This window comes from Choristoneura fumiferana, chromosome 9 (assembly GCF_025370935.1).
Source record: "Choristoneura fumiferana chromosome 9, NRCan_CFum_1, whole genome shotgun sequence".
Lineage (NCBI taxonomy): Eukaryota > Metazoa > Arthropoda > Insecta > Lepidoptera > Tortricidae > Choristoneura > Choristoneura fumiferana.
In genome coordinates, this window is record NC_133480.1 from 14196179 (window position 1) to 14215445 (window position 19267).

The 19267-nt window shown below is 38.3% G+C and overlaps 1 protein-coding gene across 1 annotated transcript in view; it reads right to left on the bottom strand.

The window, feature by feature from the left end:
• Window positions 1-571: 571 nt before the first annotated feature.
• LOC141431379 (serine/threonine-protein phosphatase alpha-2 isoform) overlaps window positions 572-19267 on the bottom strand; it is a 52351-nt gene continuing 33655 nt past the window's right edge. The window contains exons 5-8 of the mRNA XM_074092550.1: window positions 5721-5917; window positions 5242-5389; window positions 4661-4799; window positions 572-2496 (exon numbers count right to left, since the gene is read on the bottom strand). Of these exons, the coding sequence (XP_073948651.1) occupies window positions 2493-2496; window positions 4661-4799; window positions 5242-5389; window positions 5721-5917 (488 nt within the window). The 3' untranslated portion in view covers window positions 572-2492. The remainder of the gene's footprint in view (window positions 2497-4660; window positions 4800-5241; window positions 5390-5720; window positions 5918-19267) is intronic.

Genomic DNA, 19267 nt, shown 5'->3' on the forward strand with positions numbered 1-19267 from the left:
GGCGTTTAAAAAAAGAAATATAACATCTTCACCGCCACGAAACAAACGAAGTGACGTGCTCTGTACGCCACAGAAAAACTAGCGACAAATCAACTTTATTTTTAATTCTATTGCATATGGATTAATTTCGAATGGAATTTTGGTCATGTATGTAGATGACCGTGGCGTGTGAGGCATTCCATTGGCTGTCACGACCATTGGTGCGTATCTAGACGTAATTTTTTAGGGGGGGCTAGGCCTGGATTTTCGTGTGAAGATATCAGTATTATAGAATGTTGAATCGGTAGCCCAATATCCTGGGGTGGGCACTAGACCATACTGGGGTGGGCACGGCCCACCCGGCCCCCCCTCTATATACGCCTATGTCACTACTGGATGACTCTGGCGGTGAAGAAGTTAAGAGCGGGGATTTTTCTGTTAGAGTTTGGCCAATATGAAAAATTCGAGTTTGTTTATTATTTTTTAAAATTTCAGATAATCAAGACCTCATTCTCCTACTACACACTATTGGACAAGATAAACAATTAACTCGACATCAAACAACGCACCAGAAAGCAAATAAAACAATAAATTCGGAAAGTGTTTTTATTTACGAAATTAATATACAATTCTTGTTCATACACGAATCGTGGATAATCAATTCAGTAGCGAATAAAGAAAAAACATTCAGTTGCTTATAGCGCGTCTTATACAACCCTTACATGACTGTTCGGTGGATTCGGGGCCACAACTAAGACTAAATCATTCATAAGTAGATTGGAATGACAGTAGATAAATAGCTTTCAGATTTGGCGATAAAAAGCTTATATACTTCTTGTTAATATGGCCTTTTCTATAATCTCAACCATATTTATAAGCTTTACGGTATATTTCAGGATGATACTATCTATGCAAGCAAGCCCCGATTGTTTGAAAAAATATTTGCACTACTGAAGGGCAAATAAGCTATATAATGCAAATATATAAATTAAGTTGGAATATTTAAATACGGCATTTTATATCACCCCACAAACTGACATACGTATGTTTGTCAAGAATACAATGACGTCAAGTTCAGTTAAGACTGTTGGATAATCCTACTGAATATTATGACTCTTATTGGGAAAACACATATGTATGTTAGGTTAGAGGTTTAAAAAGCACTGAAGTTGTATAAGGTTGTACTCGCAGCCAAAAGCTTACTACATCAGTTGCTACGTCCGACCACTAACGGGGGACGGTATAATAATTAATTACTTTTGTTCTGCCTTCAACAAACTATTCGTCGTTTACATTATTTATGCTTACTACTTATTATACTTTATATCCATTATTTCCAATATTATCATTATTCTGTCATCGATTTTAATTTAATGGCTGATCTCTGTTACCATCGGATACGAGTTATATGTCCACAGGGGTACGACGAGGTTTCAAACTCCGTCACAAGCTATAATAAATCCGATTCGTATAAGAGATCAATGAGCCGAGTTGCTGTTATAACATTGACACCGCGTCGTGTGAATTGGCGAGTGCCGCAGTTGCGATACTGCCATGGGGTGGGACGATGTGGCAATTTATTAGCATGTGTGACGCAGCACATACAATACTAGTTACAGTTGCCAAGTACCTCAGTGTCAATGTTGAAACGGCAAGCTTAACTTAGATTAACCTGTTGGATATTGAATACAACACAAGCACACAAACTGCAGTCACGCATACGTACAGACAATTACATTTTCATTTTGTAGCATTCACGAGGCGTTCTTCCACATTTTTAAAACATGCCGCCGGGGTTACCCCGAGCCGGTACTAAGGTAAACTGCTTTAAATAAAGAGTTATCACTACATGCAACACTGGCAGCTTTAGCTATTGTTTTTGATTAAACCACTCTACTATAAAATAAATCATCACAGGCCTCAGCCGCTTTACAAATCGTCAAAGAGATAGTATTATAAATATGGAAAGGATGGCAACATCGACGATTTGATGCTATTCCGCCTGCTCATGTCTATGCTGAACACAATTTTCTAGCAATCGTTGATCATGCAAGCAGTTCTGAATGTAACGACGACCCGTCAGACAATATTTAACAGTCCAAGAACAGAGAGCGGAGCGTATAACCGTAAAATAAGACTTGATTGCTAAAATTTCATTGTTAAAAACAATAAAAAAAATGTGATAATGGTAAGTCCATAATAAAAATACAATCAGACGATTAGTGCACTCTATTGGTGGCCAACGGCATCGCCGGTACAGATTACGATTAAGGAAGTGGCCTCGTCTAGAACGGTCAACTCAACTACGCGATACCGGGAGAGACAGTCAATGCTAGAAAAGACTTAGGCCCGGAGGCTAGGCCTATAGCTTAATACTATCGGATGGAATTATCCGAGGTTGTTACAACTAGGAGGCTCTAAGTGACCCGCTGAGGGTGTTTGGCACGTCCTGGGATGCCAATAGAGTACACCGGGGGCGTGGGGTCCATGCAAGCGGCAAAGGCGCCTGCCCGTTAACTGCGAGGGAACGGGAAATAAACGGTCAAAACATGATTTTGTCGGACACTATCATATTTCGCCGTACACGGCAAACTGTGGCCGTCCGCGAGGAAACCGCGTATTTTACGCTATGTTTATTTAGTATTTTTAATGCAATTTAGAAGCGGTTCTAAATTCCCCATTGGGCTTTGACGACCGTACCGTGCATATAGACCGACTTAACACATTGGCCAATGTGGTGGAGCTCCGAAGGGTTTCAACCCGTTTCCCTTGTGTTATGACAATCTCAAGGATAATGCCCACGAACTTAAACCAATTGCAATTTCTACAAGCACACACTACATGTAGTGGTTGTCATTAGAATATTTAGTTGATGGGTGGCATATTATTAGTACATATTCGTAACACTCGGAAAACGGTGGTGGAGACTCTTCAGAGCCTATCTTCGTCTACTGAAGGGCGCGGTCATTCGTTAGAGTGAGCACCATGTATTTTGTATTTAATCTCACTTTCACGAATAACTGCGCTGCTAAATCGACGAAGAGTGGCCATCGTGTTGAACCGGCCTGTGGCGAAATTTAACAGCGTCCTCACGGTTATGCACTCTTTTGCATGAGGTTCTAGTAATGTGTTCTACTTGATGTTGGAATCGACTTGCGTCAGTTTCCCAACAGTGTTAGGTGGAAGCTTGTACAGTCAAAAATTTGTAGTGATCTGTGTTGAGGTAATTCAGGCTGTGTTTCCACCAGAGATGTGCGAGGGATGTGTTTTTCATGAACCAATATAAACTCTTCATTTACTTATCCTCGCTCCATTCAGCTATTTCCACCAGAGCGGTGCTGTGCAAGGATAGGTGTTTCTATTGCTTCATGAAAAACAAATTCCTCGCACATCTCTGGTGGAAAGCAGCCTAAACATTTTTTTTAATGCCATGCCAATGACTCTTAGTGAGAAAATGTTTCACTGATCACGAATATTTGCCTGAACATAGACTTTTCATCAGATATATCGGAGCAGCGATGGCCTTCTTAAACAAAGACTGACGTGACTGTTGACTGATAGTACAATTAATGTTGTGAGAGCTACATGTTCACTGTTTTAATACATCTGATGAAGACTTAAAGGCCACCAATATAAATTAACGCAAGTAAAACTATATAAATTGACAACTAGGTAAAGTTACGTATGTTTTTAGGATTTAGTGGCGCATTAATATCGGTGACCTTGACTTTTGATTGTGCTATAGGGCCTCTCCAGGAGGTTCAGGTGGAACTAAAATGGGGTTTCAAGTGTATCATTTGAAACTAATGATATTATTTTGAAAGTGCGATTCTAAAAAACTGCTGTTAACTTTACTAATACTAATGAGAAACCAAGAAACTCACTGCAGTCACGACCAAACAAGGCTAATAAAAATCTCGCTTTTAATACAATAAGATTAACAAGAGAACAGTGTATTTGGCCGCTGTGACGTGTCTCCTGTCCTTTCCTTAATTTTGTCAACGCATTAGTAAAAAAAAAAACCATCAGAAGCGAAACTCCGTTCTTACGTTCGTTTTTAAAATCTGATTCCTTTGTTAGTGAACGAGAGTTCGTCGTGTTTTCCTTTACAATGGTGTTGGGCCCTACAAAATCTATCCTCTAGTGGCTAAACATTTTATATCAGGCCATTCACATTTACCCGACACCGACATTTTTAAATAAAATTACGGCATTTGACATAAAATTGACCCTACATCAAATCCGAAATGGGAACAGGGTCTGACTGATTAGCCACTAAGGGCCATCTCTTACATCATAGCAATTTGGAGCGTTTCTACACCTGCTCGCCCACTTGTCGCAGCTATTGCTAAAGAACTCACAAGAGGGGATATTTAGAATTGCAAAATTAAATTTTAGTTACTTTAAAACAGCAGGCTAAGAAGTGACGTCGCAACTAGCTATTGCCATATAAAATCTACAGGAGAACCGTGCTTTGACAGCTCATTAAAAGTACGTCAGTTGATTGGTGGTGTCATCCTTCCCCATTATTTTGTCGTGTCACAAACCGCCAAATGCCGTAATTTATGTCCCCTACTTAGCTACCTCGGGATCAACAACCAAGTTTCGCTTCTGCTAGTCCGTTCTCACGCGAGCTATTCGTCTGGTGAGGCGTGTATAGTGTGTGCGTGTGTGTACTCACTTCTTCTTGTTTTTGGGCTGCGCGCGCGGCGGCGTGTTGGGGCGGCCCATGTTGAGACCCGAATACAGCTTGCGCTTATCGGCCGGCTTCAGGATTTGGAACGAGCACATTAGAGTCTCGTCCACGGACATTAGGGCGCCTGGAATGTAAAAGGTGATTGGTGAGGTTGGGTTACAACACAGACTGCCGTAAAATACTGTTAGTCATTCGAACTATATCGCTGGGACATGTGTTCAAAGAAATTAAGAAACGAAATCGCATTTATAACGTTTGTAGGATTGTTGATATAAGCGTCCCTTCACAATAATTGCAATTTTTTGGCCTACATTAGTAAATTGTAGAATGAACTTCCCTAAACGGTGTTTCCGAATTGATTCAGAAGTCTAGCCGTCTATTATGCTAAGTGAGGCTCAATTTAGTTCGACCTTTAATTTTTTTTTTTTTTTTTTTTTTCTGTGCATCTAATTTTTGTAAATCTCTCTCTCTCTCTCTCTCCCCGGCTTAACAGTGGAAAGATTAAGATTCATCAGGTAACCCGCATGCTTGTTTGTTTACTATATTATTTAAAAAACTGCACTGACCGGCGTTGTCGAACTCGCCGCAGTAGTTAGGCGCAGAGAACAGCGTGACCAGTTGGCGCTTGGCGAAGAACTCGTAGCCGTCCTCTACGACTTGATGCGCGCGGCAGATCAGGTCGAACTCGTGCTTCGACAGGAACTTGCCCACCACCTGCACGCAACAAAACGGTCACACTGACAGTCACATTGAAACATTAAGAAAAATTTGCAAATATCTCATTCACAGAATTAACATCACGAGGCATAGAAATGTCACGCAAGCTAAACGCGACCGCGCATAACGGTTAAAAATTATCTGCTCAATAACTTTCTGTTAAAAATTTAAATTTTTAATATAAGCTCTTTTTGCTCATTGTACTTGCATTGTCATCCAAGGACTGGAAGTGGATCAAAATGAACTTATAAGACTTGACCCAACAACAACTAACAGGAGGACAATGGATTCTTTGATAGATAGTTTTTTTAATAGTAGTTGTACTGACTTCCGTTCCGAAGGTAAAGCTGACGCCGCGGTCGTTCTCGCCCCAGCCAGTGGTGTCCTTGTCCGGGTCGGACCAGAGCAGGTCGCAGAGCAGCCCCTGGTCGGGCACGTCGGTCGGCCGCATGATCCGCCGGATCTGCTCCATGGCCTGGAGGTCCGGGGACAGGCCGCCGTGGCAGCAGAATATTTTCTCGTCAACTGGAATAGAAGGATGACGGATGAATAAGGCTTCACTGTCAAGTTTTCGGTTGTATTAAAGATAGGTGGTTGATATTGTCTAGGCACATTATGCCAAAAATACGCGACCGAGTTTCGGTGTGATTATCTCTTTTAATTACTACCTTACGTCAATTTAAGCGTATAACCTAAGTTCTATCGGGTGTGAACCAAAGCTCCGCGGTTGACCACGTGTGCTTAGATGAAAAAAAGATAGGTTAGAGGAAACAGGAGAGCAAGCACGGACAATCATCAACAACATTCTTCGTCCAACATCAATGAGATGGTAATCCTTTTGTGAAGAAAGATCATAAACGACTGAAGAGCCTTTTATCTAAGCCCTACTACGGTCTTCCGATAAATCATAAATAACTAATCAAGAAATACGGAGTCGGCTGTACAATAACCCGTGAAGCAGCTCACGCTACACATGTCGAGGAGATCAACCCACGCCAGCCCAGTTCAGAATTATTTTGTGTTTCCTCGACTTCCAAAAATATATAGCCATATTTTACTAGGACAAATGTCGGGCTTTAATCCGCCGAACTAAATATAATGTAAGAATATAACATAAGCTGAACTTACTGCGTCGTAAATATTAATTGAGAACCATAAATAGCGCTGTCGCGTACTTAGGCATTTGCACCATAGACAGTTGCTTTTCTACTTCAGCCAACTCGCCCTTTATAAATGGCAATTGTGTTCGTACAGAATTATAGATCGTCATTGGATATTAGGTTGTACAAATAGGAAATTGTAACATTTGTAACCGGTTTGAGAGGTAGGCGTGTTTATTGATAGTTAACGCTACAAACGGTGTATTAATATAATCAATAAATCAAATCAGACTTAAAATTCAAATCTATTGTTTAGATTGCAATCCTTATCGTCAAATCATTCAAGTAATAGCGATAGATTCGAGACTGTATCCGAAGGCAATGAAATACAAGAAATGCCGCTCGGGTTACATTTGGTTGGAAGTTTTTTTTTTTTCGTTAATAGTTCATGGTATTTTCCCAAATGATGGGACTAGCAGCAGAAACGCCAGGCGTTAAAAACATAGCGAAATAAAGTGACCAGTCTAATTTTCAAGCCCGTATGTTTTGTCTTCTCTATCACATTTTCCCCTCACAAATGGAGTCAACATTTTTCCTTTCCTTTGTTGAACGTTGTCAGTCCACTAACGAGTTTAAGTTCTCGGCAGTCGGCTCAGTATAATAATCCTTTAAGCTTTGTATTTACATTACATGCCGGGATTAAATGTATAATGTAAGCTTATCTCCTTGAAGCGTACACGGTTTTAATATTAAGGCAAAGAGACATGCCCTATTTGCCCTTAGGATAACGTGAAAAGCACGGGTCAACGAACGAGGTTATACCTAGCTCAATTTTAAGTTGATAAATATAGAGGAGAATTTGTATTTTGGAGCATGTAAATTAGCTGTCTATCTAAGCTCAGTTTAGCTTGGAGTTTGTTTGTAAACAAGATAGTACAAATATAGATATTAGCATATTTTGGATATACCTAATCGTGCGAAGAGAACATCCACGTATTATTGAAATAAAAAAAAAAAACTATGTTACTCATACGCAATTAAGTATAACAATGAAAGAGAAATATGACCAGGTGGTTTATATGACCTTAATTTAACCTAGCGTCTCTGGAATGTGGATTCCGATAAATATCGATTACTTCTACCACTATCTATTATGATTATTTATGATATTTAATTATTTCATGTATTGATTACATTCAAGATGTTCTCTATCCGCCACTGTTCTTTCTTACAAGCAATGCAATGATTAGGTGAACGTAAAGGGCTGTTAGTCGGGTTCGCACTGCGACATACACGTACATTTGATCAGTGCATATATTATATCATTGTGGTCATGCAGTAGTAATAGTGTGTATATACAGTTATAGCCTACCAGTTTGGCATATGACCTCTCAAGGAGAATCAGGGTTAGTGTCCGGGCTGTTACACACCACACGTTTTGTTATATTTTTACCATAAGCTTTTCGGTAAAGGAAAAGACGGTAAGATAACCTGAACACCGCGAAGTAATTATATTTGAGGTATGCGAAGTCCTCAGCGTTGGGCTCGCATGGGAGCTCCAAGCCCATACGGAGACTTGTGCCCAACCGTGGGACGTAATTAATAGGTCAATAGGTCGGAGATGACGACGAATATACTGTGTGTGCCCTGCCCATTGCCACTGTCAACGTATTTTTCGATTCCGACACGAGATTACACATCTATTTGCCTGCATCATTATTCGGCACGATCGCCCGCTAAATCAATTAGCGCTGGTAAAATTCCACTGCGAAACAAGATGAATCACAAACGGACCGGCGCCTCGAGAGATAACCTCAGGTAATCTGGAGCCGCCAGACAGCCATGTCAAAGTGTCACTTGATAGCGTCCATTACGCTAATGAATTGTTTAGAGATGGCAGAAAGTTTTAATTTTGTTGAATTTAAAAGCTTCAAGCTGATTGAATTTGTTGAGAGAAGTTAAGTTAAGGAATGACACGAGGTTGGCTTTCTCTATTTCTTCGAAAGGCTTCTGTCCGCTCCGACTGGGACTGCAGGGAACTACCCAATCACATACCTAACGAGGAAGAGGACCAAAGGTTAAAGGTGCTACAACATAGTGTTAGACGCAGAAAACCTTGATACAAATAACATAAGTCTAGAAACACGGTTGGCGACAAGCGACAATCAACTTTGAAAATTAATCAACATTTAAAAAAAAAAAACACTAAGTATAACTAGGTAGGTACTACAATACAACTGCAAAGCAAACATCGATGCTATCCTAGCGAGAGAAAACCAGTTTAAGAGCGCCAATCACGTCCACCGGTGAAGAAAGTATGAAGTTCGCAGTAACTCAGGCAATCATCTATAACTCGATTATAAGAAGCCAGGAGCATGTTTACTGAAGGGAAATTGACTAGGATTGTTTGTTCGCTGTCTTCCATCAGCTTGTTTTGTGTTTCAGGGAAGTTGGAGAATTAAGTTTTGCCGTCGTTATGTAAGCAAATGATACATCGATGATGTTACTAAGCAAATTCCTCCGGTTCTTTTGCGATGATTTACTTGTTAATTTTGGATAATTGAATGTGTTCAATGCTTATTACGATAGATACTTCTTGAGCGGAAAAACTGTTAAATGATGAATGAAATGACTAAACTAAAAGTTTAATAACAAATATATGGTTGACTGACATGACATCTCACTTGTCTTGATCATATATTGGCTTTTTTGATGAAGATTCTTTTTTTGAGTATTTTTGTAACACGTAAACGTTGCGATTTATAAATGCCTAGTCTGTAGCAAAGAGATTCCGTGAAATCAGATCGGATCTGACCTGATTATTATTTCATGATATCGTTCCATTTTATTCTTACCACAGACATAAAATAAGAATCACAGCACTAGTGGGACCACTTCGTCAAACGTGACATGCGCAAGCCACTAAAACACACCCTGAAATCTTCAAACCGCCAACTTTCAAGAATTAATCAGAGTCGTAACTTAGCTGTTCGCTAAGAGAATTACAAGAAATACTGCGAAGCCCTCAGTGTGGTGTGGAGTGAAGAAAAAAATAAGTGCAAAATAATATTTTTGTAGAATTTTATGATGCTAAGTCATTAACGAAACCTTTGAATTGATACCGGATTTGCAGTGTTTTTTGACATTAACACAGGGTTGTGTTCGTGGCTGCTTGAGACGAAAACGGATGAAACGTGGAAAAGATTGAGCGCCGAAATTTATGATCGCTCCAGAAATAACAGATGTTTATTATGACGTGATATCTGTATTGGACGTGAGCCAATTGTTTGCGATGATCTAAACTATTACCGCATGGTTAGTCAACTTAACTGCCATCAGCGTAACACGAGAGGAAATAGATTTACGGAAGTCAATTGTTTCCCACAACACAAAATACCGTACAAGTACACCATAAAAAAGCGATCGATCGAATGATTAGTCTATGTACCGGAATACAGTGAAAACAAGACACGAGTACAGGTACTCCTTCTTCTTCGTCTCCCTTTGCTAGGACACGAGAATCTAAACAAGCTCAACTAAGTAAAACCGACTCCAAAAAAATAAAAAAATAACGAAAAATGGAACCGACTATAAAACCGTTGAAAATATTCTAGGTTACTAGTTCAAAGTCGGTGCCTCAGCACGAGCCAGCAGGAATGGAACAATAGTCGTCTACCTCACCTACATACCTACTATGGGTTTCAATCCAATCTGCTAGGTACCCAGAAAAATATTTTCAACGGTTTTGTAGTCGGTTCCATTTTTCGTTATTTTTTTATTTTTTTGGAGTCGGTTTTACTTTTTTGTTAATTTTTTTGTTTATTTCTCACTTTTAAATGATTCGTAGCCAAAGTACATCTCACAACGATTCCATTAAGCCCAAACACGGCTAAGGTACGTTGTTTTCGTGACAAAATTTATTTCCTTTTTTCTTTTTCTTTTATTTGTAAAAAATGTCACGAATAAATGTTTTTCTTTCTTTCTTTCTTTTATAACAGAGTTTCGTTGCCTACCTTCCAGCTTCAGGATCAGATCAGTTCGAAAGAATCATTTACTTAAAGCTTCTTCTTAGTCGCTTATCTAGGTATATTAATCATGATCGTTTATAGACGAGCGAGCATTACTTAGCTTTGACGAGTTCCATTGGTCATCCACGGTCTTCTTCATCAGGTTCAATTTACCAAATGATATTTTCTGAATGTAAATGCTTATCTTAATGGTAAAAATGCCAAAATCGCCATAGGTGTGCCTATAATATTTGAGGTTTGCCCTCGATTTCCCTAGGATCCCATCATCAGTTCTTGACTTGGTGACAATAGGACCACCTCAGAAGAATACTCATTCGATTAAAAAAATAATTTTGAAAATCGGTCCACAATTGACTGAGTAATCGGTGAAAATACATTTAAAAAAATACAAACATTGGAACATAGAACCTCCTCCTTTTTTTGAAGTCGGTTAAAAATGTTACATTTTAGTAGATCATTAGGACGCTAGAGTTACAAAATAATTGGCATTTAGATAACATTAAGCCCCAACTTCTAATGAATTCCCTAGAGACGTAAATCCTAAGTAGCCTCGGACTCGAATATTTACTAACGATAGTTAAGTAGGTAAATAAGAGAATCTTGAATAAATGCAAGGTCCGTGGCATAGAGTAAATATTCACTATTGTGGAACGTTCCGATAACAGCTATCAACGGACGGAAGCACGCTTTCATAATTCGTCCATTCATTTAAGAACCCCAGAATTATAATTTAAGAAATATATCTAATTCTATGAATAATTCTAATAACTAAAAACAAAAAACAGGCAATAGTAAGCATAATCAAAGATGGAGATTTATGACGATACAGTGTCATAAAAAAGAATTAAAAGGATAAAATCTTTTCACGTTCTACAGTCAGCATCAAAAGTAGCTGGTTACTTTTGTACTTTGTCGTTTCACAGCCACGTACTTAGTGCCATAGAAGATTGATAAATGTGTTAATGTGACAGAAAAAGGAACCAGCTACTTTTGATGCTGACTGTGCTTATCGGGTTCAATATCTACATATAAAATGGTAAAATAATGTTTTATCTATACCTACTACTATTATAAAGAGGTAGAGTAAGTAATGAATAATACGAATGTTTGTTCTCGGGTCTTGGATGTTCAATATGTATTTAAGTATGTATTTATCTATATAATTATGTTTATCCGTTGCCTAGTATCCAAAGTACAAGCTTTGCTTAGTTTGGGACTAGGTCAATTTGTGTCAAGTGTCCCATGATATTTATTTTATTTTATTTAAAGTTTGTGAGTTTGTAGGGGGTAATCTCTGGATCTACTGAAACCGATTTTGATGAGATTAGGCATACAGATAGTTTTAGTCCCGGAAAATTACATAGTTCCCGCGGGATAGCGAGCGATAAATGAAGTCCACGCTAACGGAACGTTGCGGGCAACAGCTAGTTTTTTATAAAGACGTCTACTTAAAACCAAAATAAAGAAGCATTCATCTAAAGAAAACAGTAAACATTTAAAATAATGTTGTCGCACAAGCAAAACCGTAAGCGTAACCGTAAGACTTCTAGACGATAAAATAAAGACGACATTGACAACCCGGTGAAAATGTAACCAATGTTAGAGCTTGAACAAGATAAAGATTAGCCACAGGTTAACATAGATGAACAGCAGATGATTAACACGTGCCTAGGCCACGTGAACGAAGCACGTGTATACCGACGCGGGTGATTAAACACAGGTAAACATATTAAATGATGGACGATGGTGGACGAAATGATGAGAATGAGAACTGATGAATTAACAATAAGCCCTTTGTTATGATTAGTTTTTGCTAAGAACATTTCGACGTCATTGGAGATAATTTGTTCCTTTTCGTTGAAGGAATTACATAATAATTGTATTAGGATTCTATGAAAATGATTGGCTGCAAAATGAAATCGGTACACCGCCATCATGAAGTTTTTGTCGTTTTATCCAATCAATAACTTAATTCCGTTAGACATCAAAGATTCTCTCACATTCACAATTTCACAGTCACACTGAACGTTGGCGAAAAGCGATAAATTGAGCACGGAAGGCGAACGGAATTGAACTAAATAATTTAATGGAAGCGAAGATGATATATTTTAGAAACGGATCGTCCCAAATACAAATTGGATGACCCTACAGTGTAATGATATGAAAGGTCGTACGTATGATTTCTCTACCGGAGATTGCGAAAAGCTACCTATTTCAGGTGTACAGGTGACCCCGTGGGAAATATAGGTTTGACACGGTTACACCGTACAAATTAACTTTGGCCTGACATTCTTCAAATGAACAGTACTTGTAGTGTTCTTTTTTTACGAAAATCCTATCAATTCTCGGATAGGTGTTTGCTTGATTTTGTTTATGTTTGTTTTAGGTGTGGTGTGACGCGTATACGCAACGTGTTACGTCCAAACCCGGCTCACGACGCTAATAACTTTCATATTGTATGACGTCAGGCACATCAAATCCACCATGCCCCACTGACAAAGTAATCAACCGAGCCGAGTTATTAAACGAAACGAGAATATCTTTTAACATAACAAACTCTTTCGATCCTAGCAAAAACAATGCATGGCTCAATATTTTTTTAAGTTGATAACCATTTATTTGACAATAATACGATCAATAATAATAATATCAAGAACTTTGCGTGTTTACTTGTTAATGCCAAACACTACGAGGCCGCGAAAAGTTTCCATCAGGTTGATAATAAAATTCACTTAACATTTGTGACAAATTTCTCCCCTTTATAAACAAGAACCTTGTTTGAGCCACTGAGTCTTCATGTAATGATAATGATATTTTAGCGTGGAAATATTGAATCCCCCAATTACTGCTAAATTTTAAGTAATTAATAGCAAGCTAACAAGTTCCAAGAGCTATTTACTATATAAACAGCTATTGACTTGTAAAGCAAGATTTACGGTTGTTTTAGTTACATTTTCATGGGTCGACGATACACGATCTCAAACTTTAATACTAAAAACCTTTACCGACCGAGACAAAGACGACTAGGGGCGTGCAAAACCAAATATTAAGTGTTAAACAAATTTAAATAAGAAATTTAGCTACAAGTTACAACCGTATCAACGCATTTGTTAAAGTTTTGACATTGACAAGTTGATTACTTTATTTGTTATTCGAAATGAGAAATTACATACTATTTTGTTTTCTTTTGCTTTTAGCCGCTAAAAACTAAAATTTTCTGTGCTCAAGTTGTGTCCCTGTCTGTATATATCATATAAGATGGAGTTTATAGTAGCTTTTGGAGGCTTGGAGGGCGCCTGGGGCCGCCACTTGTCACCTCTCATAACAATAAGTGGCGGGACAGAGGTGTATCTGGGATGTATATTTGGAGAAAATTTAAATAAAACGTATTTCGAACAATACTCCTGTAGACTCCTCAAATTTTATCGGTTACATTAGTTCCACTTGACTCGTCTGTTGCGGTTAGATGACATACATGGCATTAAGGCCGTATAATTCTACCCCGACTTTAGCCATGAAGTAATGCATACCGACCCTCGCTATTAAAGCTGGCAAAAGCAAGTGTGTTTACAACATGAGACTGACATAAAAAAGCATTAATATGGCTATAAAAGTATCACGAAGCAGCTATTGTGATATCCTATGAAATAAAGTTGGTGATGTTTATAAGAAAACGATGCATTTGTTTGAAACTGATATAGAGGGTTGATATGAGAAATATCATCGTAACACGCAATATGTGAAAACTAGCGGTTTGATTAATGCCATATAAATTTAATAATTTATTATTGTTTTCAACGAAGAGAATATTAAACATTCACGTTGTTACAGTATAAAACGAGACAATAATTGGTGATATCTAAAGGAACTGAAGAACTGCGAATAGTTATGATGAATCTGATAAAATAATGGTATTACCAACATTTCCAGTGCAAAATATTTACGTATAAACAGAGGAAACGAAGCGTGAAAGTGGTAAATCTTAAGCAAATGGAAGTACTTCCGATGTCGGAGTTATTTAGGTCGGTAATGTTGACTCGAGATTAAACAGTCGTTAATTATACAATATTTAAAGCCGCAACCTCTTCTCTAACCCTGGAAAAAAGAAATTCAAGGTAATATAATAGATGTGACAGGTTGATACAAATGGCATTCCGGGTTATCTACTACTCGGACGAAACAGATGATATATGTAAAAATATTGCTGTCATGTTTTTCATGCAAATGATTGTGATTTCTAATCGAGGCAGATAAAAATCCTATGAGTTTGCCGAGGTAGACACAATTAATAGACGTATCGACTTGAGGTAAAAAGGAAAACAAGTAAACCTAACAAAATATAACAACGTCCTAAATTTCGACTTTAGCCTTGACCTTTCAGTCTGAGCTTCAGTAAATGCTTGTCACCCAACAACGAAATATACTATCGCAATAGGCGACAGGGAAGTGGCTGTCATTTCCAAACGATGTCTACGATGAATCGCTGTTTGTGAACATTAACAAAATAAACATCGAACGGATAGACGGCTATTTGGATTTAGGAGTGTAATATCAAGGATTATAAATATCTAGCGCGTTCTAGCTGAACACAGCACAGAGTAAAATCGTTCCTGAAAAAAAAAGGGGGGATTGATTTTATAAGGTAAATAAAAAACCTCATTTTGTTGCAAGTTCGAAGGGCATCCTCTCGTATGAGTGTTACATGCAGGGTGATACTAAACCAAACTGACCAAACTGCCAAGGCAAACATTAAGTCCGGCCGAAATAACTTGAGCAAACATCCTTTGACGTCAGCACGTTACGTGAACTTTATTAGACCCGTAAATTCTAAATATAGATTTGTCAGTTTGTAAAAGAAGTCTGGCCTGGGTTGACAGTCTCAGGAACTGTTACGCGTTTTTTTATTATTAACTAGGCTTTTCCTTAAGTTATTGTGAATCGTTATGATAATTGCATTTCTAAGATTTCAGTGAATGAGTGTAGTATTGTTTTGGTTTTATCTTGACCACAATTAGTGGAATTTTGTTAGTTCTTCAAAATGGTTTCATTCTCTGCCCGACTCCCACTTGTTATGCCCACATTGATCATGTCAGGGTCGGATCCCGGCTCTCTTAAGTCCTATCTTACGACATATATAAGATTCCGTATCTCAGTTGGCAAAAAATCAAACCGTTCTAGGATCACTTTGTTGTCCGTCTGTCTGTCTGTGCTTTCGTCTGTCAAGCTAATCTGGCAAAGACTAGTTTTTTTTTATACATCAGTTCAGAAAGGCACCCTAGGCACCAACGACTTATGGAGAATGAAAGCCAAGACATGATTGTCTACGAAACAAATTGAACCGTGAAGCTACGATCCGATTAGTTGTTGAGTTTTTCGAATATTTATTTTACCTTGTCTTTGCTCTCTGATAAGTAAACATTTTTCCAAAAAACCACAACGTCAAATTAGCTTTGATAGCGAATCGAAACAACTAACATTGTGCTAACACTAGCTTTACCAGAATTAATCTAGCCAACATTTATGTCTACGGGCGCCCCCACAACCACCCCCAGTAGGAACGTCAAACTAGTCGCGTCGCGTTGACAACACGTGACCCACATAGTGATGGGCTCTTTTAATTTAAGACGAAGCAGTCAGTAACAGTACAGTCGGAGTAATAAAATGTTCGTCACCTTAAGATCTATTTTCCTTTGCTCAGTATGGTATGAGCGATAGTCTGCTTTACCAATTGAGTATGACATACTCTTGACATACTGCATCAAACTGTCAACCTGCTAAACATAATCTTGTTTAAAGGTGACCATAGCAACCCTACCACTACACCTTGGCACTGACAAACACTGACAATTAAATAGAATATTATTTGATTCAAACTCTTACGACGCTGTTTATTAAAAAGGTTTGGTATTGATATGAACCCTTATTATCATGTCAAGTAAGTATAATTTGATATGCCCTTGTCTACTTAGTGCTTTGGTTTCAAAACGTACTAAGAGTCTATGACTTTGTAAAGGAATCAATTTAATAACTGACGAAGGTTTTCCTACTCCCACTGTACTTCAAAAGTGTTTAGAAGTCGAAACTGCCGAAAAAGTTATTAAACTAATTTTTTTACGCAAAAAAGAAAAGAAGCATAGCTCTAACAAATAACGTAAGTTACACACATACATACATAAGTAATGAGACTTGATTTCCGAATTCTCTAAACTTTTAGCAGTGACCATATGTGAAGCAACTGTATCGTCTTACATTTAATTTAGTGACAGCATCACAAGGCCATAGAGTCGGTCAATGAAAGAAGATTATAAATAGCAACAATTATCTAAATTCGTCCAAAGAACAAGATTCATTAAAATTGAAGCACTTGTGCACGATTGGTTCATCAAAGTCCGAGGAAGTAATTAGACGTCTGCAATTTAAAATTGATTAATTGACACAGCATGTTTTAGGATCGCGATCGCAAGCAAAACAAGCGGTCTTTCGGTTAAGAGTATTTTAAATCTGTTTAGAAATCACGAGTGCACGAGCTCTGAATAAAAATAAGTACCTATTTTTCCGCCAGCCGGAGCCACCAAGACAGTGAGATACCAAGTTATATTCTTTTTCGTTATGAGGCCTAAGTCAACACTTAAATGGAGCGAAATCAATCAAAAGAAACGGGGTGCTGCGGGCGCCCAGTCGAAGGAAAAAATCGCTCTGATTTTCTTATAAAACATTTCACTATTTTCGCATCCATCCACAAAGCTTAAAAAAAGGGTAAGAGAAAGACGACGTTATTAGAACACTAGATGAAAACCCGGCTTCGCTCGGGTAAAATGTAGACTCATAATAATATGTTTGAAAAAATTTTTTGCCAGTAAAGACTGTCGTACCGCTAACCTACGTATCGGTATTTCACCAGTAGATATTTCTCCTAAATCTTATTTGCCCAAATAACTACGTAGTCAGTCCCAAAGTTCTGTCACAAATGAAAATAATGATAAAAACAAAAGTACCAATCAGTTTTTAATAAATTATATACCAATTTAAAGTACATTTAATAAAAAAATAAATTTAAGTACTTAAAATTATTCAAAATGACTTCCTTTGTTTTTAATACAGGCCCTTAATCGGCGCAGCCAGTCGTCTATCGCAGCACGCACCATTTTCATGTCTATTTCAGCGACTGCTTTTCTTAAAGATGACTTCAGGCTCTCCAAATTTTTATGGGTTTAGCACAGACCTTCCCCTCTAAGACCTGCCAAATTTTAAAGTCCAGAGGATTAAGGTTCGGACTGGAGGAAGGCCAATCTTCGTGTCTTATAAAGTCGATTTTTTGACGGCCAAACCAGGCTTGAGTGGTCTTGGCTTTGTGTGCTGGCGCAGAATCCTGCTGGAATACAAAATTATGACCTGAAAATAGCGTGTTGGGCAGATCTTTGACATGCTTATCCAAAACCGTCTCTTGGTACACTTTCGCACTGATTTTGACCCCTTTTTCGCAAAAATGAACCTCAGTTGGCCCGTAATAAGATCAGAGAATACTCTTCAGAGCTCCTAGCGTACACTCTATCATTATGTTTATTGTACTTCTCTTCAATATCGAAAATCTTTCGTCTGTAAAGAGGATATCACGGTGTCGATTTTTCGCGTACCGCTTTAACAATTTCCAGGATCTTTTAAACCTTATTGTTTTTAGACGGGCATTAAGTAAGTGCCCACTATTTTTTGTATGCTCGCAGACTAAGATCTTCGTTTAAAACCTTTTTGACGGTTTTTCTACTGACACCCATCTGCAAAGCCATCAACTTCTGTTTTCGGACAGGATTTCTTGCTATGCGTGCCTTGATCGCTTTGATCACTGCTGGTGTTTGTACGGAGCGAGGCCGGCCAATTCTTTTCTTGTCCTCAACACTGGAGACTTCATTGTACCTGTCAATCGTACGGTACACAAACCTAAGCGTTATATTTACATTTTTGAGCAACTTGAAAATGGTACTTGGCGAGTGCCCACAGCGGTGCAATGCTAAAACAGCTATTCGGTTTTCTTTCAACGTCCACTCCATCGTGAGAAATTGCAGCGAATGACTGTTTATTGTTTTAAAATAATTGACAAACATTCAAAAATGGAATTCAATCTAATTTTCTTAAAATCATGTTTTAAATTTAAAAATAATGTGCCAGTGATAGAACTTTGGGACCGACTACGTATGTCTGTCTCATAATCAAAGAAATTAGACTTAAAGGGCCCCATATAAGGTACGATCCGTCTGTACGATCGATCTGATGAAAATCGACGAATCGTACCGTGTGTGGGGCCCTTAAAAGGTCACAATGGAGAACGAAATGCAAACCTGTGACACGTGATGACGTGACACTCACGCCACTTTGATGTGATGACTTTGACATGTTTACTTCGCAACGCCATTATATATACTCAGTAATTTATTCCATTTTTTATTGAAAATACTTGCTAAATCCGAATTTTCTACCTACAAGTTGTCGACTCGGAACAAACGTCAACAACTGAAGATAGTTATAGTTGAAGGTAGTTGGTGATAGTTTGAGTTTTGATAAGATCCATTCAAGTTTCCGGCAAGACGTTTCGTTTTACACAGTCACATGAGTCACAGTTCTTTGTAATGGATACTTTTTTGGCGTGACGCACGCGCATGTGTTGAAGGCGAGCCGTATCTAAGAGCTAGCTAGTATGAAACGGAACGTTTATTAACTACCCAAGATGGCGACTGCGTTTTGTTTGTCAGTGC